The 23,061-nt window shown below is 40.1% G+C and overlaps 14 protein-coding genes across 14 annotated transcripts; 9 read left to right on the top strand and 5 right to left on the bottom strand.

The window, feature by feature from the left end:
• Nucleotides 1-6: 6 nt before the first annotated feature.
• Nucleotides 7-1,182, top strand: WALSEDRAFT_57797 (S-adenosyl-L-methionine-dependent methyltransferase; the record flags this gene model as incomplete). Its single annotated transcript, XM_006958871.1, has 4 exons — nucleotides 7-193; nucleotides 237-283; nucleotides 334-1,110; nucleotides 1,159-1,182. 3 exons carry the CDS (start codon nucleotides 7-9, stop codon nucleotides 910-912), a joined length of 813 nt encoding a protein of 270 aa, XP_006958933.1. The 3' UTR covers nucleotides 913-1,110; nucleotides 1,159-1,182.
• WALSEDRAFT_69383 (hypothetical protein) lies at nucleotides 469-1,191 on the bottom strand (the record flags this gene model as incomplete). The annotated part of the gene is made up of 2 exons (XM_006958872.1): nucleotides 469-1,106; nucleotides 1,155-1,191. 2 exons carry the CDS (start codon nucleotides 1,189-1,191, stop codon nucleotides 907-909), a joined length of 237 nt encoding a protein of 78 aa, XP_006958934.1. The 3' UTR covers nucleotides 469-906.
• Nucleotides 1,192-1,718: 527 nt separating this feature from the next.
• On the top strand, nucleotides 1,719-2,255 carry WALSEDRAFT_32937 (hypothetical protein; the record flags this gene model as incomplete). Its single annotated transcript, XM_006958873.1, has 4 exons — nucleotides 1,719-1,735; nucleotides 1,786-1,875; nucleotides 1,922-2,077; nucleotides 2,140-2,255. Coding segments are annotated over 4 exons (275 nt in total), but the record flags the coding sequence as incomplete, so codon positions are not given.
• A 584-nt stretch (nucleotides 2,256-2,839) lies between these two features.
• On the top strand, nucleotides 2,840-4,581 carry WALSEDRAFT_60649 (Rgp1-domain-containing protein). Its single transcript, XM_006958874.1, has 3 exons — nucleotides 2,840-3,859; nucleotides 3,907-4,096; nucleotides 4,144-4,581. The coding sequence occupies exons 1-3, from the start codon at nucleotides 2,849-2,851 to the stop codon at nucleotides 4,560-4,562; spliced, it is 1,620 nt and encodes a 539-aa protein (XP_006958936.1). The 5' UTR covers nucleotides 2,840-2,848; the 3' UTR covers nucleotides 4,563-4,581.
• A 20-nt stretch (nucleotides 4,582-4,601) lies between these two features.
• Nucleotides 4,602-6,915, top strand: WALSEDRAFT_54784 (WD40 repeat-like protein; the record flags this gene model as incomplete). The annotated part of the gene is made up of 6 exons (XM_006958875.1): nucleotides 4,602-4,801; nucleotides 4,852-5,006; nucleotides 5,054-5,067; nucleotides 5,117-5,297; nucleotides 5,350-5,573; nucleotides 5,621-6,915. 6 exons carry the CDS (start codon nucleotides 4,602-4,604, stop codon nucleotides 5,741-5,743), a joined length of 897 nt encoding a protein of 298 aa, XP_006958937.1. The 3' UTR covers nucleotides 5,744-6,915.
• WALSEDRAFT_32939 (DUF1771-domain-containing protein) lies at nucleotides 4,878-6,917 on the bottom strand. Its single transcript, XM_006958876.1, has 5 exons — nucleotides 5,621-6,917; nucleotides 5,350-5,573; nucleotides 5,117-5,297; nucleotides 5,054-5,067; nucleotides 4,878-5,006 (listed from the first exon to the last, which is right to left on the bottom strand). Exon 1 carries the CDS (start codon nucleotides 6,517-6,519, stop codon nucleotides 5,785-5,787), a length of 735 nt encoding a protein of 244 aa, XP_006958938.1. The 5' UTR covers nucleotides 6,520-6,917; the 3' UTR covers nucleotides 4,878-5,006; nucleotides 5,054-5,067; nucleotides 5,117-5,297; nucleotides 5,350-5,573; nucleotides 5,621-5,784.
• A 227-nt stretch (nucleotides 6,918-7,144) lies between these two features.
• On the top strand, nucleotides 7,145-8,205 carry FBP-1 (fructose-1,6-bisphosphatase; the record flags this gene model as incomplete). The annotated part of the gene is made up of 2 exons (XM_006958839.1): nucleotides 7,145-7,323; nucleotides 7,368-8,205. The coding sequence occupies 2 exons, from the start codon at nucleotides 7,145-7,147 to the stop codon at nucleotides 8,203-8,205; spliced, it is 1,017 nt and encodes a 338-aa protein (XP_006958901.1).
• Nucleotides 8,206-8,391: 186 nt separating this feature from the next.
• WALSEDRAFT_60653 (glycoside hydrolase) lies at nucleotides 8,392-12,327 on the top strand. The gene is made up of 5 exons (XM_006958877.1): nucleotides 8,392-9,788; nucleotides 9,834-10,648; nucleotides 10,692-10,721; nucleotides 10,769-11,666; nucleotides 11,718-12,327. The coding sequence occupies exons 1-2, from the start codon at nucleotides 8,439-8,441 to the stop codon at nucleotides 10,023-10,025; spliced, it is 1,542 nt and encodes a 513-aa protein (XP_006958939.1). The 5' UTR covers nucleotides 8,392-8,438; the 3' UTR covers nucleotides 10,026-10,648; nucleotides 10,692-10,721; nucleotides 10,769-11,666; nucleotides 11,718-12,327.
• WALSEDRAFT_29162 (hypothetical protein) lies at nucleotides 10,197-10,797 on the top strand (the record flags this gene model as incomplete). The annotated part of the gene is made up of 6 exons (XM_006958878.1): nucleotides 10,197-10,272; nucleotides 10,323-10,472; nucleotides 10,515-10,571; nucleotides 10,619-10,648; nucleotides 10,692-10,721; nucleotides 10,769-10,797. The coding sequence occupies 6 exons, from the start codon at nucleotides 10,197-10,199 to the stop codon at nucleotides 10,795-10,797; spliced, it is 372 nt and encodes a 123-aa protein (XP_006958940.1).
• WALSEDRAFT_69390 (hypothetical protein) lies at nucleotides 10,875-12,924 on the bottom strand. The gene is made up of 4 exons (XM_006958879.1): nucleotides 12,634-12,924; nucleotides 12,371-12,575; nucleotides 11,718-12,325; nucleotides 10,875-11,666 (listed from the first exon to the last, which is right to left on the bottom strand). The coding sequence occupies exons 1-4, from the start codon at nucleotides 12,724-12,726 to the stop codon at nucleotides 10,950-10,952; spliced, it is 1,623 nt and encodes a 540-aa protein (XP_006958941.1). The 5' UTR covers nucleotides 12,727-12,924; the 3' UTR covers nucleotides 10,875-10,949.
• On the top strand, nucleotides 12,524-15,006 carry WALSEDRAFT_60652 (hypothetical protein). The gene is made up of 7 exons (XM_006958880.1): nucleotides 12,524-12,562; nucleotides 12,613-12,924; nucleotides 12,971-13,346; nucleotides 13,397-13,569; nucleotides 13,621-13,693; nucleotides 13,740-14,196; nucleotides 14,247-15,006. The coding sequence occupies exons 2-7, from the start codon at nucleotides 12,869-12,871 to the stop codon at nucleotides 14,378-14,380; spliced, it is 1,269 nt and encodes a 422-aa protein (XP_006958942.1). The 5' UTR covers nucleotides 12,524-12,562; nucleotides 12,613-12,868; the 3' UTR covers nucleotides 14,381-15,006.
• A 1,168-nt stretch (nucleotides 15,007-16,174) lies between these two features.
• On the top strand, nucleotides 16,175-22,019 carry WALSEDRAFT_57805 (hypothetical protein; the record flags this gene model as incomplete). Its single annotated transcript, XM_006958881.1, has 5 exons — nucleotides 16,175-17,295; nucleotides 17,344-18,269; nucleotides 18,317-18,926; nucleotides 18,971-20,250; nucleotides 20,295-22,019. The coding sequence occupies 5 exons, from the start codon at nucleotides 16,178-16,180 to the stop codon at nucleotides 21,644-21,646; spliced, it is 5,286 nt and encodes a 1,761-aa protein (XP_006958943.1). The 3' UTR covers nucleotides 21,647-22,019.
• On the bottom strand, nucleotides 20,295-22,040 carry WALSEDRAFT_69393 (hypothetical protein; the record flags this gene model as incomplete). The annotated part of the gene is made up of 1 exon (XM_006958882.1): nucleotides 20,295-22,040. The coding sequence occupies one exon, from the start codon at nucleotides 22,038-22,040 to the stop codon at nucleotides 21,678-21,680; it is 363 nt and encodes a 120-aa protein (XP_006958944.1). The 3' UTR covers nucleotides 20,295-21,677.
• An 18-nt stretch (nucleotides 22,041-22,058) lies between these two features.
• On the bottom strand, nucleotides 22,059-23,027 carry WALSEDRAFT_57806 (hypothetical protein). Its single transcript, XM_006958883.1, has one exon. It carries the CDS (start codon nucleotides 23,020-23,022, stop codon nucleotides 22,123-22,125), a length of 900 nt encoding a protein of 299 aa, XP_006958945.1. The 5' UTR covers nucleotides 23,023-23,027; the 3' UTR covers nucleotides 22,059-22,122.
• Between the last annotated feature and the right edge of the window lie 34 nt (nucleotides 23,028-23,061).

A 23,061-nucleotide genomic window follows, 5' to 3' on the forward strand; every position in this document is an offset into this window, starting at 1 on the left:
AACGTTATGAGAGTGACATATCTAAGGAATTATATGAGAAGGATATCGCCATTTGACAAGTTGTCTGCTAGATTGGGTTTAGAGGATGCACACAATGAATTGAGGTGGATCAAGCAATCTTCTTCTAATCCTAGAGAAGTCGATAGAATGATAGAAGAACGTGTTAAAGGGAAGCCATTGCAGTATATCCTAGGTATGACTCTAGTACTACCACGCTTTCACTCAAATACATACAGGTGATCAGCCATTCTTGGACACGACAATAAAAGTAAAGCCACCTGTCGTTAGTTGGATAGTTTATTGGTTATTGTCAACTATTCTAACAATCGACAGCTTATACCACGCCCAGAGACAGAATATTGGACTAATGAGCTCATTCGGCGGCATAAAGATAAGACTAATTTACGTATAATCGATCTATGCACTGGATCTGGTTGTATTGCCATTAACTTAGCCAAGGAGTTACGGAATTCGACCGTTAGAGCGTATGATAAGTCAGACGACGCCTGTGAACTAACAAAAGAGAACGCAAAATTGAATTTAACAGTCGATCAACTATCACGTTTTGAAGTTATAAAAAGAGATATAATGACGCATCAATTTGATGATAAATTTGATATACTAACCATGAATCCACCGTATATCACGAAGACTGACTATCAGGCACTCGATAAGAGCGTCAGAGAATGGGAAGACGTCGATGCATTGTTAGCAAAATCTAATGATGCAGGAATAGAATTTTATATGCGCGTGATTGAACAACTATTGCGTTCAAATCTAAAAGGTGAAATTTGGTTTGAAGTTGGTTATAATCAAGCGGATTTGGTGTCTAAATTGGTAGATAATTGTTCTATTGAGCGTATAAAGGATCCATTTGGTGATTTCGATAGAGCTATAATATTGTATTTATAAATTTGACCAAGCTTCTTGCTTCTTTTGATTGCGTACTTTTGCTTTCTCTTGATTACGCTTCGTTCTATCTATTCTCTCATCTCTGAGGCATTTACCGAGTTGTTTATCAATATCCTGGCAGCCTCCTAGTATTCTGAACATCCAACCACCTTCTTCTCTACACTCGTATAGCTGTCGTATAATATCACCACAGGCTGGTTGCTTATTTAGCGATTTATACATAAATTTTTATTTTAACCTACCAGCTTGCTTCGCATCTGTGTATAAATGTGGATGCATCTTGGTGGTAAATGGAGAAGATGTTAGAAAGCTTTGTATTATTATTATTATATTATTTAGACGCTTCTGAAGGTTAATAAATGGTATTTTTATACAATACAGGCAAACTGAGCTGTTATCAATATCGATGAGGTAATATACACATCCAAAGCATTTGAACTCGATAACGTAGTTTTAGATATCTTTCGCAAAGTACCCATAAAGATCTTATTATTCAAAGAAGGGACATCAGCAAAAAAAGGTAAAGTTGGAATAGGGAAAAACTTGAGACCCATGAAGTAAGAGAAAGGGAAGAGGAAGTATTATTATAGTTACCCACCCACAGCATTGGTAGGAGAATGTCTCTAAAAGGTAATAAAGTGAACTGGATATTGGATGTTCTCATAGATGACGTCATGCCATGTGGTGTGATGTTTGGGATACTTGTGGCGATCAACTTTCTAATCTTTTCTTCTCTTTCTTTACTAACATCAACAGTAAAGTGAGTTTTATTTATTCGACCATTGACTAGCTCACGTAAACGCAAGAAATGTCTTCACCACAAGTGTGTTAATTCCTGCATTCTCTTAGAGACACCTATTGACGATCTGCTAGCCACCAAACACTCAACAAACACAGAAAGGTGCCAGAGATACAGCTAGAACGTTCAATAAATTCGCCAAGCGTGATCCAGCTCTGTATCCTGTAGGTATTGATTATCACTTTTTCAGCAAATTAACAACCAATCCAGCTCGCTGGTATCATCGGAGGTATCGTCGTAGTAGCAGGCTTCTTCCTCACTAGCAAAACGGACACGACGAAAGCAGAGCGCAAATTTGCCAACCAAACATGGGCTGACAGGCTAGCTCAAGAGAAGACGAACTGGAAGACAGAGTTGAACACTCCAGTGAGTAATATACCTGGGTAGGCTACTGTGTCTGCCTTAGTTTTCGATATTGACGTCTCTAGCCATCAAAATAATTCAAAAACAAGTAAATTAGCCCAAATGTACTTCTTTGGAATGCCTTGAAATGATTTTAAATTTTATTTATTTGTAACTGATTAGTTATCTTGCTCTTGACGATCATTGACGATAGCGTGTATAGTAGCACTTCTATAGCCAGAGAAGTGTCGTGTTTTGAAATATACTAGTGTATATTATACACTATATATATACAAGATGGATGGATTGCATTTAGAGATCAAACCCGACAAGTACCATTACTTTGCGGGTGATATTGTCATTTTTAGCATTAAATTTAGTAATATACAATCAAGCACTCCGGTTTATACACATAACAGATCCATATCCGCTATTCCATCAACTAGTTCCAGCATTTCAGCTCCAACAACGTCTACGCTGACGTCTACGTCACAGAATACAGTACCCAAAGATATTCCCCAACGCTGTGGCTTAATAGGTAAACAACCTGAAAACCAAAATCAATCCTCAATTGGTAAAGGTAGACCTTCTCCCTTGCGGCATAATAGAAACGTACATTCAATTGATTACAGCTCACCCTCACCTTCAAAACAACTATCAAAGAGGTTCTCCTCAGATACTCTCAATAGCTCAGCTAATACAGATAGTCAGCAATCACCCCAATCACCTAGTAGATCACCTTCTTTACCCAACAAACATCCACATACGCGTAAAGCATCAACCTCAAGCACACCAATGCCATCATCTAGCACGATGCAAGATAGTCATTCGCAAAAGTTATCGAGGAATCTAAAAACTCCACTTTTACCTAATCATGAGAAAATATTATGGGCGACGGCCCAATTGAATGGCAAAGTAGAATTAAATAATTCTCTCATCAAGAAGAAAACAACCCAATCACACAAATCATCCCAGATTTTAGGTGGTGGTATTATAGACTCAAAAGAGAACAAAAAGACGCATCATAGACGTAGTAGTACATTATTTAATTTCAACCTGAGTAATTGGTTTCATCAGGCTAATCAAAGTAATACTTTAAGTAAAGATAAAGACATTGCTAATAAAAATACATCGTTGTCACTATGGGAAACGAGAAGGGCTGTTTTGATAGTCGACAAGGTGCTTGCACCTAATGAAGAGTTCGTCATCAAATTCCAACATCAACTACCTTCAACTTTACCACCCACTTATGACGGTAAAATTGGCAAAATATCGTACCAATTCGTGCTGGGCACTAACAAACAGAACGGCAGCGCTAGAATTGTTAATATGCCTCTAACAGTATTACCAAACGTAACACTAGATGAAGATCATAGGCGTTTCGATATATTAAAACCCTTAATAGAAACCAAGGAAGAATCTAAAGTCGACATTGGTGATGTGAAGGACTCATCAGACAAGACAAGCCAAGATCAAGCATTATGTTTTGAAAAGGCGTATCGCTATGCCAATAAACTACATTCTTCTGTAAACAAAAGTACGATAAAAAGAAGTAGCAGTACCCATTCATCTGGTTATGATGGTCCATTCGAGCATGTAGACTCCAACGCTAAGGTTGGTGAGCAATGCCGTACCGCTATTGGAATAAATTCAAGGCATAGTCAAAAGGTAACTTACGAAATTGCCAAAGAGGGTCTTAATATTGGTGTTCTTTCACTCGTCAAATCCACTTTCCGTTTGGGTGAAACCGTTTTGGGTAAAATCAGCATAAATAAACCTCACACCGTTAGTGGAAGGGTACTAAAGGTTTGTTGCTTCTATTTATTATTTATTTCGCTAATAAGGATCTTTAGTTCTCAGCAACACTTGAATCACACGAAGTTGCAAATGATGAACATGCAGCACTCAATACGAAGCATACAATCAATGCTACTCGCAAAGTACATTCGGAATTCCACGAACCTCTGACGATTGACTTTTCTGAGCTCGGTTTTGCACTGGATGTGCCCTCACATCAATCGTCTGATTTTCAAACTTCGATATGTAAGTATGAACACTTGTTCTACGATCCTTCTGACATAAACATTCAGTTGAAGTGCGATGGGTGATTAAACTTTCGTTCTTGATACTGTCACCACCAATAATGGTAGAGCCATCACCTCGTCCATCTATATCACCTGGTTCATCTACTAGTTTAAACGATTGGTCACCACTGCCCACACCAACTTTACAACCACTCCCTCGCACGCCCTTCACGTCATCTTCAATGGCGTCTTTCTCGACACCTAGTTCACCGTCACTTAATGTAAGTCTTGGAAATGGAACATATGTCAAGGCTATTAGTCACCTCGTTGGTGTCGATGGAGTGCCAAATTCATACAGACCACAGGACAGACTCGGCGGAGGCGATGGTAAGGGTAAAGAAGAAGTAATTCAATGCCAAATACCAATAAAAATATTACCAAATTCGACAGATTATGAACCCGATTCTTGTACACTTGTAATTTGATTATACACTAATTGATAACGCTCTTGTTGAGACACTACCATGTCGTCATCACTTCCTCCTCTCAAAACTAAGCTTACTGGGCATAATGGACCAGTTAACGTCGTTAAATTTAACAACCAAGCGGGTAGATATTGTCTTAGCGGTGGGCGTGATCGAAGTATACGCCTCTGGAATCCACATTTGGGATCTGAAGTAAAAACCTATCAAGGACACGGTTGGGAGGTCTTAGGATTGTCAATGTGGGTCGTCTTACGAAAATTAGATTAGTTATACTTATCATGATGTTCAGAACACAAGATAATACGCATTTTGCGAGTTGTGGTGGTGATAAGTCCGTCTTCCTTTGGGATGTACAAGCAGGGGCTGTTGTTAGACGGTTTTCAGGGCATAATAGCAAAGTAAATAGCGTAGCATTTAATCACGATGGTTCAGTTTTGGCTAGTGGTAGGTCTATCAAGTATCTTTATCAATGTTTACTGAGATGTATACAGGCTCATACGATTCAGTAGGTGTTTGTCTCTATAGCAAGAATATACACTCAAATGCCTTCCCAGACAGTCAGGCTATGGGACATGCGGGCGCGTCAGAGATTACCACTACAGATACTCGACGATGCTAAAGACAGCGTGGTTGATATTCACATAGCGGGTGATAGAATATTCACTGCGAGCGTAGATGGATATCTACGTACGTATGATCTCCGAGCAGGTCAACTACGTCAGGATTTCCTCGATTGTTTGTCTTCTTTATCTGTTAAGAAGAACCTTTCACTGACTGACATACTCAGATTCGGTCACCTCGGTCACTCCAACTGCTGATAGGTCTGCTGTACTCGTCGCAACGCTCGATAATAAAGTTCGGCTGATTGACTCTGCGACCGGCTCATTATTAGCATTATTTGAAGGACATACAGCAGAGTCCTTCCGTGCACGCTCATGTCTGGGATCTGGAGAAGCTACTGTTCTTTGTACAAGTGAGGATGGTCGCCTCTTCCTCTGGGATTTGCTTGATGTGAGTAAAATATAAGTCTAAAACATCCCTTTTGACAATGACTGCAGGGGAAAGTACTATCAGACAGTAAAGCACATGAGAAAGCTGTCCTATGGGTCGACCATCATCCTTCTAGACCTGAAATTTTAAGCGCTGGTAGTGAGGGTGTAATAAACTTTTATAGTAATTAGGTAGGCTAAATTAGGCGTGTATTATAGATGTATAGGATAGATTACATAATCGTACATGCGTCTCCCTCTGTACGGTTTTCAACTTCGTCAGTCCAGCTAGCGTTGTTAGTTGCACCACCATCACCCTGTCCATCAAGGTAGACGATAAGCTGACCGGCATTACTTGGGTCGACTTTACAACGGAGGTTCTCCTTGCGCATCATTTCCTCGATCGCTGGTTTCATTTTTGAGACGTGGTTCTTAGAGTGTGTACCTCTACCAACGACGACCTTGATTGGGTTTATACCAGATGTACGGGCGTTGGCGATAGCTTGGGTTGTCTTCTCGACAGCTTCACGGACGTACAAACCGTGGAGATCAACTTCATCACGCTTGTTGTCCAAGTTGTTCTTCTCGAAAATCCAATCAGCGGCTTGCATATTTAAATCGTCACGCTTTTGCTTGTGCTTACCACCTTCGGTACTGAGCTCCTTAGCACGCGCACCATCGCCGGACTTATACGCATCCTGCGATTGATCGTAACATTTACGCATCAAGTCACCTTCTTTGTTGGCCTTATCACGAAGTTCTGTGTACTCAGGTCTAGATTGCCAGTATTGTTCGGCTGCTTGTCCTTGTATACGTTTTGGTCCGAGTTCTTCCTTCTCCGGGACAGCCTGTCCGGTTGGCTTCTGTTGTTGTGGTTTCTGCGTTGGCTTATCTTGCTGCTTTTGGTGGTCCTCTATTTCCTTGACGCATATTTTAAACAACTTTTTGAGAATTCCAACCCAATTCATTTTGCTGCGTTTTCCGACGGGAGCAAAAGAAGAAAAAGGTATATAAAAAGGGTAGTATAGTAAATTCTGACATAGAATGCTAAACTTTGTTGACTATCATCTGAGATTTCCTTTGCTAGTTGAACCACTAAAATTGAATATTTCCCCTCATTGGCTGCTCGGGTAATTAGTGAATTTTTATGTTTATATATCTTTTGTATATATTTTTAAATAGTGTTACAAGTCTGGCTAGACCCTCAATTACTCAAATTATCCAAAATATCGTCATTCTTTTAATGCGGGGATAATTACGGGCAAGTGACGTATCAAGTCGTTACACCCGAAGCTAATTTACAGATTACTTTTGTTCGCTGAGAAAATTATTATTCCACGTCAGTCATACACTGCTGGGATGTGAATTTTTTTTATTATTGTATCCACAACATATATAATTGCGTCGTATTTTAGCACCACTCCTTTCATCCAACTATCAACTATCCACAGCAAAGTAAGCAAGTTTGTTACGCTGTATGCTATCTTCAGTAAAGCATACGCGAACATCCACACGTAACATACTAACATCAAGATAGCTTTTTTTGCATTAACTTAAGAACTTAATTAAAGACGACGAACATCTAGAAAGAAAATGTCAGCTACAGAAGGAACACCACAGAACACAAACATACAAACCGTTTCACGTCATATCCTTGAAGACCAACATCAATCACCAGCCGCTTCAGGCGACCTTTCCTTGCTCCTTACATCAGTTACCTTAACATCTAAGTTCATTGCTAACAATGTACGTAAAGCCAGACTTATTAACCTGTTAGTTATATTTTACATTTAAGACTTTCTCTAACAGTACATAGTATCGGTCTCGCAGGTGAGACAAATGTACAAGGTGAAGATCAGAAGAAATTGGATGTTCTCTCTAATGAAATCATGATAAACTCACTTAGAGCATCTGGTAAAACCGCCGTTTTGGTTTCTGAGGAGCTTGATGACCCTGTATTCATCGAGGACGAGAAGAAGGGCAAGTATTGCGTCACTTTCGATCCATTAGACGGTTCATCCAATATCGACGCTGGTGTTAACGTTGGTACTATCTTCGGTATCTACAAGCTCAGAGAGGGATCTAAGGGTGAGATTGAAGACGTTCTTCAAAAGGGTTCCGAAATGGTTGCTGCCGGTTACACTATGTATGGTGCATCAACCAACCTCGTTATCACAACTGGTTCAGGTGTAAATGGTTACACTCTCGACCCGGCACTCGGTGAATTTATCTTGACACACGAGAATATCACACTCCCTGAAAAGGGCTCAATTTACTCTTTCAATGAGGGTAACAGCAAGTTCTTCCACGAACCAGTCAACAAATACCTCGACTCTATAAAGAATCCAGCTGATGGTTCAAAACCATACTCTGCTAGATACATTGGTTCCATGGTTGCTGATGTACACAGAACCCTTCTCTATGGTGGTATCTTCGGTTACCCAGGTGACAAGAAGACAAAGGACGGTAAACTCCGTATCCTTTACGAAGGTTTCCCAATGGCAATGTTGACTGAACAAGCTGGTGGTATCGCTACTACAGGTACAGAGCGTATCCTCGACATCAAGCCAACATCAATTCACCAAAGAGTACCAGTTTTCCTTGGTTCAAAGCATGAAGTGAACCAAGTTATTGAATTCCACAAGAATGCATGAATTAACAATGTTGTAATCTTTTGACTAATAAATTAAATCTTGATCTTAATAATGAATGAATGTAAAACGCGTGTATTGTGCACTTTAAATGATTGAAATAAAAAAATAAAAACCAAAAGAAGAGATAAAAAAATAAAACGCGCAATTTTAAGTTTATTCTTGGCTTTATCGTCTGATCGATGAGGAGAAGTACTCGGCTGCTCCTTGTAATAGTATCAACTTGTTTAATTTTAATGGGAATATTTAAATCAATTAAGAATTCATTTAACAAAATCGATAATCAGGGAGGTAACGCTCCAGCTACTGAGTCTTATCCCACTGGTAATGCAATTGTGCCACCTCGGGTACTCTCCCCAGCGGACGTTTACAGATTCCGTAAGCAAAGGGGTGTCAATCTAGGCAGTTGGTTCGTATTAGAGAAGTGGATAACCTGGTCACCCTACAACCATGCGAAGAGTCCAGCTCAAAGTGATCACGATGTGGCAAGAGGTGGAAATGCACAGCAAATCATGGAGCATCATTACGAGAATTGGATTAAAGAAAGTGATTTCGAATGGCTCAGTCAATTGGGTATAAACACCGTGAGAATACCTATCGGCTATTACCATTTCTCGAAATATTTAGGTGATAACTACCTAGATGGAACTGATTTCGAAGGTTTAGGTCATGTTTATCAAAATACAATCAATTATATTGAAAGAGCAGTCGATTGGGCAGAAAAATATAATCTTGGCGTACACTTTGATCTACATTCAGCCCCAGGAAAGCAAAACCACGATGACCATTCAGGTAGATCAGGTCCTGCTATCAAAATGTGGAAATCACGCAATATCGAAGTACTTAAAGAAGTACTTAGGTTCCTAGTGGGCCATTTCCATCAACGTGATAACGTAGTTGCAATCGAATTAATTAATGAACCTGCAAACAATGATCAATTACAGAGTCTTTATCTTGATCTTTTGGGTCAAATTCGTACAATTACACATCCACATTTCCCAATTGCAATCGGTGATGCTTGGGATACAAATTGGTATGCACAATTAGCTGGTGGTAGAAAAGACTTTGTCATCCTAGACCACCATCTTTACAGATGCTTCACTGAAGACCAAATAAGCTCATCCTCCTATGATCATGCAGGTAGATGCAAAGCTGAATATTTGGAATTCCTCCAAGATGCCAAGATGAAAGCTAGAGATAGTCTTATCATTGGCGAGTGGAGTGCAGGACTCAATCCTCGCAGTATGTTGGGAGGTAATCACGACGAGCAGCGTGCTATGTGGGCCAGAGCTCAACTTGAACTTTACGAAAAGACAGCTGCTGGATGGTTCTGGTGGACTCTCCGTAAGGAGCATGGTGGTGATAGCGGATGGGATTTCAAGGAAGCCATACGCACAAATACTCTCCCACATTGGCTTGGCGGCAAGCAAGGTCTGCCGGCCGAAGGTCTAGCTACACTAGAAGAAAGGGATGCTAAATGTGATGAAGCGACTGGTCAGCATGCCGGATATTGGGAAACACAGAACATTCCAGCCAGAGAACATTGGAGGTTTGTAGATGGTTTCAAGCAAGGATGGGATGATGCTGTAGGTAGCCGTGTAATGATCATATATTAGCTAACACTTCAAAAGGTTATGTTCGCTTATCATCGTCCAGGTACAGGCCACGTCGTTGGTCGTTCTGAGATTGGTTTCTTTGGAAAGTGGATAGAAGCACGCATGGACGAACACTTTGCTTATAGAGGTGGATCTAACAATATCTGGGAATTCGAACATGGTTGGCGTCAAGGGCATGATGCTGCTGTTGCTGCGTTGGGCGATTGAAATTAATATATTTCGCAACCTTATACGAATTAATTATACCCTTCATACATCTAATAAATCAAAGACATTTTGCCGATATTTGTGTCTCATCGCCGTCTTATATGTCATTGTTTGTCTAGACTTCTTGGAGTTTGAGCATGCCGTATAAGTAGTTTGAACTATACAACCAACATGAAAACAAATTTCATTGCTCTCGCATCAACACTTCTTATTGCTACTACAGCTTTCGCTGTGTCCATTCATGATGGTATGTGTGGAATTATAACATAGCTTCATTCTCACGCCCAATTCTAATAGACAAGCGTACGCCAGTATACATCTCCTTAGAAGACCAATATGAAGTTAACCTCGAACAACGTTTAAACAGTAAGATTAAAGTTGAAGATTTTCTCTTTCTAAACGACCAAGTAGAATTTGAAGCAGATAAGAATGAAATTGAAGCCTTAAGTGAGTAAGAATCAATTTAGAGAAGTTTCTGATGAAGTTTAGTCAAGCGACTCGTCATAGCTCTTGAGGATGGAGGTGACAACGAAGCGGATGAAGACGGTAAGTCGACATAGCCTAAACATTGGTTCTCCTAACATCCGACAAAGATAAGCGTGGCTTAGATTTAGATGTAAAGAGTAAGTCATCACATAATAATATCTTTATCTGATATAAGTACAGTCCTTAAAGCTGATAAGGAAGAAATTACTGGTGAGTCCATAAAGACTGTTCTTTTAATATTTCTCATAAATATAAAGGTAAGCACAACTACGGTGCATGGAAATAAGCTACGACGTAATGATACGACATCACTTTACCTTTGTCAACGTTAATGCAGAACAGCTTTTAATGCCAAATATGCAATGTATGAATTAAGTAGTATTTTAATTATGACAGTATAAATTATATAATCCAGATCTAGTATCCTTTTTCTTTCAATTAAGCGGCCGCAACGTCGTAAGCGAGCTCTCTTTTAGGTGCATTCGAATTCTTTCTTGGGTGTTCATTACTAGGGAGCGTAGTTGATGGTAGTCCTCTTTCCACATATGCATCCTCATGGTCTTCTTTAGGTTTTATGTGCAATACAAAATGACCTGGATTACCTATGCGCATTTTAATAAGTTCGGACGACGTTGGCGGCAGTCTAGGAGGCCATCTTCTAATCATAGACTCTTTATCTTCATTAGCAAGTTCATACGGACGCTCATGTCGATGTAAGTCAAGAATTTTTGTATGTTCATGTTTTTCATTTTCACATACTGAAAATTCTGAAGTTGATTGACTCGTATGTGTTCGGAGAGATGAAGTCCCATCATTGTATCTGTTTTGTTCAGTGAATTCTCTCACAACATCTACTGTCGCGCCCAAAGCCTGCTTTGGGTTTATTCTCATGCCTTTGTATTTTGATATGCGCGGCGCTATCAGGTTTATATCCGAGAATGAACCGTGTAATGTCCCACAAATTGTAAATAACCATGATGGTAATCCTTTTTCCTTCTGTCGTAGGTGTAATTCATACACTGAACGGAAGTTATCGTGCCAGACGGTGAATTGCTCAGAATTTATTGTAAGCAATGGCACTTTTATGTCTAAATGTGGTGGTGTAAACACTGGAAAAGATATCGCGTCTCGAGGGAATACTTCCCACCAACTCCACTTAGGTGTTATGTTAGATCATGTAAATACGAAATCAACGATAACACTCACAGGATCTAGGGTGATACATCTGACGAAGCCATCAGACTTTGTTGCTATTCTACATACTGTAGCACCTCCAAATGAGTGACCCATGAAGGTCACATCACGTGACGCATCCATATATTTCTCGAACGAGTCCCAATTGACTTTCCTTGCAGACCCACTGACATTTTTTCTATGATTGATCAATTCACAAGCTGGTCCTTGGCCATCGGCGATACGTTTGAGATGCTTCCACGCCATTTCGAGCTCCCGCAATCGAAAATCAAGCTGTTCATCTCGCAAAGGAACATGACTTTCCTCTTTCGTTGCATCATCAAACTTGAGTTGTTTCCAGTCATACCAAGTGACACTCCGCGGTGTGCCTTGCTCACTTCGTTCGTTTAAGGGGGGATATACCCATGTATTCGGCGCGCTACCATCGCGATGTTCAATTGCGCATACTATATAACCATGACTGGCTAAACTACCGCAGAGATGACTGTACATTCTCCTCTGACCACCTAATCCGTGCGAGAAAATAATGAGGGGCCATTTTCCAGTAGGGCAAGCGGCTAATGGCGCATTAGCGTACGCTGGTATCTTTGTACTCCTCGCCAATGCATGCGCGAATGAAACTGTCCTCCGGTAAGTTACATGCCGAAAAGGAATTTTCACCTTACCTGCAAATGTACGCGATATCTCAGCTAATTTGGCGTAACCATAGGCAGTACTAGCAAATGGACGGGGGAACCACTTTATCAACTTCTTACGCTTATCCAAAGCGTTCTTATCCGTTGGATAGAACAATGTAAAAAGAACAGTTTCTAATTTGAGCGGATTTTCCTCAGAATCGAGTTTAAAGCTAGCAGAAGGTTCTCTATCCGGCTGGTATCGTTAGAATACTCTGATAGAAGTCTAATAGGCTAGATTGCCACTAACTTACCTCATCGACTGGCAACTCTAAATCGAAGGCACCTACACTATATTGACCGTCGTATCCAGGTAGTTTTGAGCTTATGTAAGGTACGTATACCATCTTATCCTTGTTTCCGGTTATATGACGTTTGGCTTCCTTACTGTTAGGAAGCAAGCTTGGTGAATAACAATCATATTCCTAAATTGGGATTTTTGTTCTCGTATACACACAACTTGAGGAACTTATAAATATACGCCAAGAGATGCAGAGCGTGAGCAATTTGGATGACCTCGTACGACTTATTAAGGAAGGAACTTGGTTAGTTCGTTAGACAGCAGCTGATATATTCTTATACCGTTATTAGCTATAGCACACTCTTCAAACACTCACTCATCGTTGCTACACTCGTCGGCGTCATCGTTCTTCTCTCACTGATTATCGTCTCAAAATATACCACACTCAAGCAAACATACCTAGGCAGGAATAGATCAGACTTGTTGTCGTCTCTCTTACGCTCTGCTTTGCTCCTCTCTGCCGGATTTGGTAGTTTGGCATTCAGCATTCAGGATGCGCCTTTAGAGAACCAGATTTTTCTGCTAATTGTGACAAATGTATACGCAGCTATTACTTTCTACTTGGACAGCGCATTTGCTTTACTTAAACACATTCAAGTTCATCTCGGAGTGGTGAAACAACTTAAATTAACGTTTTTGACATCAACTTCGTTGATTGCCATAGCTGTAGGTATAATAAACCAAGTATCCCTTCCCTCCTGATAAAAATATTACAGTCAACCTACTTTGACAAGAGACTCTGGTCACCTTTACTTCTCATTTTAGGCTACAATGTTGTAGAGAGCGGTCACGCAAACCAAGAAGACGTGGATTACTGGCTAGAAAACTGCGCAATTGCTGTCACTATCCCAATCATGCCTGATGCTTGGAACGATGAGACTCGTTACGCGTAAGTAGTGACATTGTAAGACAACAAACAGCTTATTAGTATACAATATAGTCTCATCGGGTCGATAGCTATGTTCTCGGCAATAAGAAGATGGTATGTCAATGGCTTCCATCGAAACGAAGAGGTAGGTTTGCTTCACTCTCGTACGGTCTATCTTACACAAATCTAAGTCACTCCAGCATCTCAGCTATCCCGTAATCTGCTGGATGGTATCAAAAATGAATGGATCACTTGTTAATTACTCTCTAATGTTGTTCGTTGCCTGGATAAGACTTCAGCAACCAACAGACAAGCTGGGGTGGTCTGAAGTATCAACGGCATTACAAGCTTTCGCAATTCTCCAATACGTATTTGCGATGGGATGCAATTCGAGCAGTCTTGTCAATGCTTATGATGTCCTGAAAAGCCATGGATTGAAGCTTCAAAACGTGAATATTGCCCTTAGGACATTTGATGATGGATCTAGTATCAAATATGCGTTCCTTTCCGTCGTAATGATTATCTGCATAGCGAATATGTTCAAAAGGATCGACATACCTTTACTTGCTTTCTTCTTGTTGCAAATCTCGTTTCTGAATGTCGTAGTTTTGCTCATTTATGCGCTTAGCTTCTTCATGGATGTCGGAGGTGAGTTAGAACAATTTCAGATTGAACATATGATTCTGACCCGATCGAAGTTAAATTAGACGCCGCCGTAAGCTTGAACATTGTTATGCCTATCATATTTGCTTGTAGCAGCATTCTATTTAGCCACCTCAAGAATAAGCGCGAAGAAACTATCAAATGGGAAGTAGAAGAAAAGAATAAATGATAATACATTCACGTTATGACTTATCTATACTAGCAACTGCACTGCTTGCGGGAAAGAAAGCAGCCTTCAAATTGTTAATATATAAACCCATAATCTCAATGTGCGCTAAAATTGAGAAATATATTGTTTACAAGCCCGATCACATGCATAGTGCTCCTTCAATGAGTACAGCGCACTTACACATGTTCTCAAGACTTGCAATCTACATTATTTTTACTCGTATTTCTTCTATCTGTGTCTTTAGATTTACTAATGGTATATATATACCACCTTTGACGTATTTATAAGTGACACGAAAACTATCACTTTTTATTTCAAGTCATGTAAGCAACTTACAATATTAAATCTACATAGGAGTAATTTAATATCCCATTTTCAGTTTTCAACCTTAAGGAAGAAGACACTCAGATTTATGATATCCCTTAAAACGCAACACAGCACGTCAAACATAAAAAAAAGTATAACTGTGATAGCAAGCTGTTTCCAGTCCAATTTAGACCGCATTTGTCGTGATTTCTGTCTCACAGACTTATCAATACATAGTACTTTGGTTGATCCAAGTATAGTCATGTTCCCTCTTTATACTTGGTTTGTCTTTGCTGTCCTACCATTTGTTTTGCCCATTCCACCAGTTAAAATCCTCAGTATATCTATCTATCCATCCATCATTGTTTCTGAAAATTTTGTATTTCATGAGCTGAGATGAACGTATTCTATAAGTATAACCACACTTGCTGTACCTAGCTCAAGTCATAGTGAGGAATTGGCGCTAGTGTTTTCTATTCATAGGAAAAAAAATCAATATTCACCGTTGCCATATAAGTGATATATTTAGACAATTTCATAGCATGCTCATTAGTAAACATTGCTAAATAGGTATCCAATTTAAGCGCATGTTTGAGTGTACTCAATACCGTCATAGAAAGTACCTTTGTACCGCGTTTGTTATTTGAATCCATGAGCTTTTTTCTAAAACCATACCATACCTTCAAAGAAGTTTTCTAGTCAGCTTCACAGATTATTTGACGAAATTTCTGCAGAAAATACCCAGCAGAAAATACCCATTGTGCCTATAGCTAAAAGAGAATATCTAACTGATCGAGACATGCCAGATATCTCGTCTAATGCGTAACTACTCAGTTTGTAGAATAACAGAAACCCTAAAGATATTTAACCAGGATGTAAGGACAGTTGCTGCTCAATTCATCCCATTCTTTTGCGTCTTCGTTACCAAGCAAAGTATCTAGAGAGGTGCCATTTGAGTGTTCTGATAAGTGTGCGGTTACAAGACAATGTTTTGATGCTATATAAGGAAGATTTGTGGTCAAACACATAAGTTTTATGAGTATAACGTTTCCAAAAGTTCTGACGTCATTGTTAGGAAAGTAACATATCCGTTGTAGATGTCTGGATGTAAATAAAGGAGAGGGTGCAGTTACCATTCTCACAATCCCATGGGGGCTATCGCTTCTATCTGTAATGCGATAATAGAAAGATAAAATACTATAAAGCTGCTGTTTGGGTTCTAGAGAGATAACATCTCAGTATGTCGTTGTTATTATCTAATAATTTACCAACAGCTACTGAATTATTCGAAACGTTGCTATCTCCACTGATTGTCAACTTGCCTTGCCGTTTCAAGCGCCAGGAAAGCCAATGACTTTGCGTGGAAGATGAGAAAATAACCCACTTACTAATAAATCTATAGGCTACTTGTAAGCTGTATTTTTTATTTCCTCCCTTAGATTCCAAGTCAAACGCGGCTTATCTTTTCTACTCAAACGTTGACGAGATGAAATGATTGAAATAGAGAATCTGAGCTCGCCAGCGACGAACTACCTCAATAAAGTGAATAGCTCACCTAACTATCCACCACCACCACCATCTATCGAACCTGGACTATTCAAACTATACCAACCACCTCTGCCGTTACCGCTGCATAGAGTGCTCAATAAGGACTATGAACTTGCTTGGCAGAACAGTCGTCTTATTATCAGCAAAAATTCGCAAATCCAGCGCATTTTAAACTTCGATGATGATCATCTTAACATTTCATACGCGTCTTTTGGGAATTTACACTTAAGCGATGATACAGATAAGCCAAGAGAGTGTCTTATTGTATTCTTACATTCTAGTCTCAATTCAAACAGCAACGAATACGATCTCGATTTGGCTATTAGCTCAACAGCAAACCTCGCTAGGCTTTTCTTCATGGATCCAGGCTTAGACTATTCACTCCCGCTTCCCTTTAATGTATCGAAAGCTTGGGATTTGGGATTGGGTTGGTTGGTCGAACGTAGTGATGCACGCAGAGCAGGCGAGAAAGTATCCTCATGGGCTGTTCTATCAGGTATTTGGCATCCGTGGAGGCCCATTGGTGGCTGTAAAGGCTACGACGCCTATAGAAGTCCTATCAGGCCTTTCGATTTCACACCGCGTCCAAAGTCAAAAATCATTCTCATCACACCCACGCAGGCCAACAATCAGTCAACAAAAGACAACTGGCCCTTCTTGATATCATTTGACAGTCAAACGAAGACGCTAAGTTTATATCGTTACACTCGATTGAAAAAACCAATTAAGACGAGCCCTCCTTCACCAGACTATGGCGCACCATCTGCTCTCCCTAATGCACCCATCGTATCTTCCAATTTGAGGAAAATTTCGACGCCTCGGCCTCAATCGAGTAGACGCCGAAGCAGTCTGAAATCGAAAGCAAATGTGAACACATTGGAGAATACTTTTGATAATTCTGATATCAGTTTGACAATGGATAGGATGATTTTAGCAGGAGAATCTGCATCTAACCGTACAGCTCCTGGTTCTAAACCAGATGAGAACCAAACACTATCGAATGAATCAGATGTCTTTATTGACTTGTTATGGGAGTGCAAAGCTGCTGACATAGATTCAAGGTAAGATAAATTTGAGTAAATGTTACTTCGCTGACTTGGATACTTAAGTATACCATCTGCCCATGCATTTGCACAATCCGACAGTCAGATATCAATTGCAATTCACTTTCCAGGACTCTCATCTCAGTTGACCATTGTGAACATATCCCGTGATCCCACACTTCCAATAACAAGTCAACTGAAAATAGAGAAAAGAGAAACTGCTGTTACACAAGCCACTGCCGTCTCTAGTTTGAAATGCACACAAGAGAATACAGATGATCTACTCATTTTGGACAATTCAAAAAGGCTACAGATACTCATCAATGATGTGGATGAATTTATACCTATTACCTTGGATTTGGACAACGGAGACCAGCCGAGATCTTTCAAAGATGCCAATGGTAGTTGTCTTAGTGTCGAAACTACCGCCTCAAAGATACATAGATATGATTTCAGCAAATGGCCAAATGATAATCTCACTAAATCATGCGTCGATCTCATTGCCTCATTTTTAAAGGAGAATGAGAAATTGGAATTTGCTTTGAGCATATTCAAGCACTTTACGTCCGTTAGCAAAGGCCTCGATGCTTTAATTGAATCATTAGCTTATTTCCTGAATGTTTCAGATAGTACTCGTAAATCAACTTCAACCGACACTTTGAATAAATTGTTACAAAGCAAAGCTCACCAGCGTGCTTTAAATAGCTCAAGAATCTTTGCCATCCCACCGAAAATTATTAAAGCTCCTCGAGTACGAAATGACGATATAGATATGAATATCAAAGTCCATTCCGCCCTTCCTCAAATATTATTGGCTATACACATTGTGGCTGAGAATTCTCTTTTGGATACAACGAATAGATTCGATAATCTGACTAGTTTAGCCCCTATCCTTGGATGGCTTGGTAGACTTGCTGGTCGTGCAGACTACGTCGGCTGGTGGGAGAGATGGGCAGGTGAATATGCACCATTGTTGTATGACAAGGAAGAATGTGAGTATTTTCTACAATGTTCTATTTAACTAACGAATAGCTAATAGATTCTCCAAATGTGATGGATGCTTTACCACCACCTCCTAGTATCTATGATGATCTGCATTCACGTATGCATCACTCAATATCAAACTATCCAATAATACCACAAAATCAATTACATGGAACAGCAGCTTTGCAGAAGGTGTTCACATTACTGGGAGATAGTAAATGTGAAGAAGCAGTTGACGAATTGATACTGCATGGTTACAATAAAGACAAAATAAGGTGCACGCCATTGCACCTTTCAGTTATACTACAAGAGGTATTGAGAGCCTGTCAAATTAGGCCAAAATTGAGATGGTCTTCTGAAGCTTATCAGTTGATTGGAAGAGAAGATCTTGTAGCAAACGCAGATGCTAGGGAGAGACAAGGCAGAACTGACGAGGCTAAAACTATGCTTTCAATTGAATCGATCAAGGATATCGTCAGGACTAAAAAGGAAGAAGATCAGACAAATTCCACTTCCAAAGGCAAAGTCATTAGTGGTGTCGAGATCGATAATCTTGAAATACCACAGTTAAGATTTTCAGAGGACCATCGTCTGAGAGAGGTAACGAGAATATTGAACAGTAGTGAGCTCACCAAGTTGCGCTTTCTCAATACTAGTGGATTACTGTGGGTGTCCCTTCGACTGAACGTTCTTTACTAAACCACACCAGTGAGCCAGATTTCCTAAAGGAGCAAGAGAATGTGACAAATGCGATGCCAGAGCGCACACTGAGCTTACCCTTTGGTAGAGGCATGTTGACTTATGGCACTAGCGAGAGTGTGCCGGCAGGTCCTCTGAATATACCAGATTTTGACTTCAGGGTGAAGATGATCCCTACAAACGCGACATATGACTTGGACTCCTCACTTAACCCACCAGAATTCAAAGACTGGAGTGAATTTTCAAATGGTGTGGCATCAGCCCTCAAACTAGGTGAACAATTAAACGTCGACGAAAGTTGGATAATGTTGAACAAACCAACAAAGAACGTCATGTCACCAAGGCATTCCGGTTTGATGCTTGGATTAGGCTTAAATGGTCACCTGAAAAGTATGTGGTTGGGTCACATACAAAAGTTCTTAGAACCTAAAAATGAGTTCATGACCATAGGTACAATGTTAGGTGTCTCAATCAGCTACGCTGGTGATCCTCCAGAAAGATTAGTTGGTGCTTTCTCACTTCATATTCCTGCAATTTTACCATCACACCAACTTGAGTTCAACTTGTCTGGCCTTACACAGGCCGCTGGTCTATTCAGTTTGGGTGTTTTACATCTAGGTACGAGACAGAGACGCCAAGCTGAGATGTTATTAGGTGAAATTGGTGGCAGAGATGTGCCGACAAATGACGGTAAAAGCAATGTTCGTGGTAGTTATTCACTATCAGCTGCGCTTGGATTCGGTTTGGTGATGCTTGCAAAAGGCAAAGAGGCTACATCGCCATCCGAAACGCAAATGATAACAAAGTTGAGACATTATATTCATGGAGATAAACATAGATCAAACGAAACAGATGTTGAATATGATGCTCTTGATGTTAATTTTACAAGCCCAGGCGCATCATTAGCATTAGGCATGTGGTTTTTGAAATCTGAAAGGAGTGATGTTGCACCATTGATGGATCTGCCTTGCAATCCTACAGAACTTGACTGGATTAGACCGGACTTCCTGCTTTTCAGAACACTATCGAAGAACCTCATCATGTGGAATACAATTGGTCGAGACAGAGAATGGGTGGAGAGTCAAATACCCCACTTTATCCAAATTGCCCTCGAGAGGAAGAAAGAGAGGTTCGAATCCGTGGATGACAATATCGAATTGGCTTACTATAACATTGTTGCTGGTGCTTGTCTCGCCCAGGGTCTCAAATTCGCTGGTACTGCTGAAGACGACACATTCAAATGTTTGCTACATTACATGGATATATTCACACAGGCAGCATCTATAAAATGTAGGTGCTATTATAATGCTTTAACACACTCTAATAATCCACAGCCATCACTTATGAAGGTAAAGTCAAGCGTGCAGCGATTAGATCGGGTTTGAATACAATCACAGTTGCAATAGCAACTGTTATGGCTGGTACTGGTGAACTGGGAATCCTGAAGCGTCTTAGAATTGCTCACGGTCAATTTGGTCAAGCCAGTGGACGGAATTTCGGTTCTCAAATGGCAGTTCATATGGCACTCGGTATGCTTTTCTTGGGAGGTGGTGAATATACCCTCACCAACTCAAATGAAGCTGTCGGATTCCTCTTGTGCGCACTCTATCCAAAGTGGCCAATGTCGATTAATGACCAATCCAATCATCCATTTGCTTACAGGCACCTGTGGGTGAAAGCAGTACAGAAGAGATGTTTTATCCCACGTGATGTCAAAACCAACGAAGCCGTTTATGTGCCGATCAAGATCAAGGCTGTGGATGAATTGGACAAGCAACCTAAGAGCATGAGAATGATAGCGCCAACTTTGGTACCGAAATACTCTCGTCTGCTTAGCCTTAAAATTGATTCTCCAAGATATTGGCCATTAGTTATTGATTTCAATGACGAGAATAGTTTGCGGAATCTTAAAGCATCACAAACATTCTATGTGAAGAAGAAAGCAGGATATCTAAGTTATGCGTCTGACCCAAAGAATTTAAAGTCAACAGCTAGTAGGAACAAAATAGGGTTAGACTTGGTGGCCATGATGAAGATGGACTTAGTACCTAACCAGCGGTTATTGAGATCAGATAACTATGAAGAAGTTGAAAATAGCTTAGAGTTCAGTGATAGCTTAGCTTCACTTGCACGTTTTGCAAGGTCTGGCGGTAATAACAACCTCATTGATGCGATTTTGCTTGATGCTTTAACGAATGACAAGCCAGTAGGAGTTTGGTATCACTTGTCCCTAAACAGACTATGTAATCTCGCCCAAAAGAATACCTACTCACTAAAGGAGACAATGGAACTAGTTTTGTCGGCCAGGGAGCTGAATCACTTGCAAGTGGCGTACAGTGGCGTACTAAAAAACATCCTTGGAGATCTCCCACCATTATTACAAAGCTCAATGATAGTCTATGCTTTAAAGATTCTTAACAACGTTAACGTTGATGAAAATGTCTTACATGACGTTCTGGCAGGAAGAACACCTGAATGGAAAGCTGGTATTCACCTTTCGGCGTACAACTATCCCGATAGAGGTACTATAATCACTCTTCTTGATAAACTCAGCACATTAGACAGTGATGAAAAGACACTGAGATTGATAGTGCAACTCACGCTTTCACAACTTAGCAATGTGTCTTCAAGTAAACAGGTCGTTGATACTATTTATAATGCATACAAAAGAAAAATCATAACGTAAGAATTCGTAATACATAATTTAAATTATTTACTCAAATGTGTCTCGATCCTGCTTCTAGTGAAGCTAAACGTTTGGAAATGATATCGAATTGTTCCTCGAGTGCTTTGATTTGTAATTCTTTATCGAGAGAACTAGTGAGAATGGCATCTTCTTTTGTGTTTTTTGATGACGAAATTAGATGCGTGTTTATGTTTTGGATACTGTCTTCAAGACTCTTTTTGAGTTTGAGAAGGTTCTCAGTATCCTTCGAGGCTATGTATGCTTTCTCAAGAGCCTGTTCACGCTCTTTCCATTGGTGTGATTGTGCAGTGGCACCATCCTGTGCCATTACATAGTTGCGAGCCGCAAATCTAGCTGCATTTGTGAGTGGAACTTTATTTCTTGCTAAGATCATAGTTGATAGTCGTTGTCAAAGAGATCTTCACACGAATGACGCAGATGTCTTGTGGGATCAATGAAATTTTTATACAAATAAATTACAAATGTCTTGAATATTTCTTCATAGGTCTAGATGAGGTGTACTCCATCCTGAGTAAAGTGCTAGCCATCTGCTCGGTGATTTCATTATCGAACATTTTCATAACATCATTACGAATATCTTCGACCAGCTGCTCAGTTCTACTATCTCTCTTAACACCATTAGTGAGCATTTCTTCTAAGGTATCTTTAACTCCATTCAAATCACCAAATGATTTCCATTTTGTTGCTATCAGCTCATTATATGCTGGAGTTGTACATCCCAAGACGTAATGATATACTCCTTTGCTTTTGACATGTTTGAAAAGTGACAGTGTGAGGTGTGGATTGTTGTAGGTATCCCTGAAGATGGCCATCAAATCAGTGAGTAGATACGGAAGTGTGGGGGTTGTTGAATCAACATCTAATACATTCGTCTTACACCAATTGAAGAGGTCCACATCATTCGCACATGCTAATAAATCCTCCCTCGCCTTATCTAGGAGGAGGTCTGTATCAGACTGCTTAACTTTCGGTCTTCTCGGTAATTTGTCTGGATTTTGATTGCTAGTTGGTGAATGTTGGAATAGAAGGTTAAGAATATCTTCAAAGATCTGTGACTCCTGAGCTGTAATGTTTGTCTTTGTCTTTGAAAGTTGTCGACGTCTATCGATCAGAGGTGGAAAATTGTCCGCGGGTTGTAAGTTTCTAATCTCCTGACGCTGTGATTGAGATGCGTTATTGTCTAGTGTACTGAATATCGTCTTCCAAGTCGCATCAGCTGAACTAAGAGAATCTTCTTGAGCGTCTTCTTTATCGTTTGGCTGAGTGGAATAAGACGTAGATTGTAGCACTTTGTTTCGATTCCTAGGGAGTGCAGATTGTATGTGTCCCAATAAACCGAATCTAAGCCTCATCATCGTCCTTGATCAAGGTATGTCATCTAAGCAGAAACTGAA

This window comes from Wallemia mellicola, assembly GCF_000263375.1.
Source record: "Wallemia mellicola CBS 633.66 unplaced genomic scaffold WALSEscaffold_13, whole genome shotgun sequence".
Classification (NCBI taxonomy): Eukaryota; Fungi; Basidiomycota; class Wallemiomycetes; order Wallemiales; family Wallemiaceae; genus Wallemia; species Wallemia mellicola.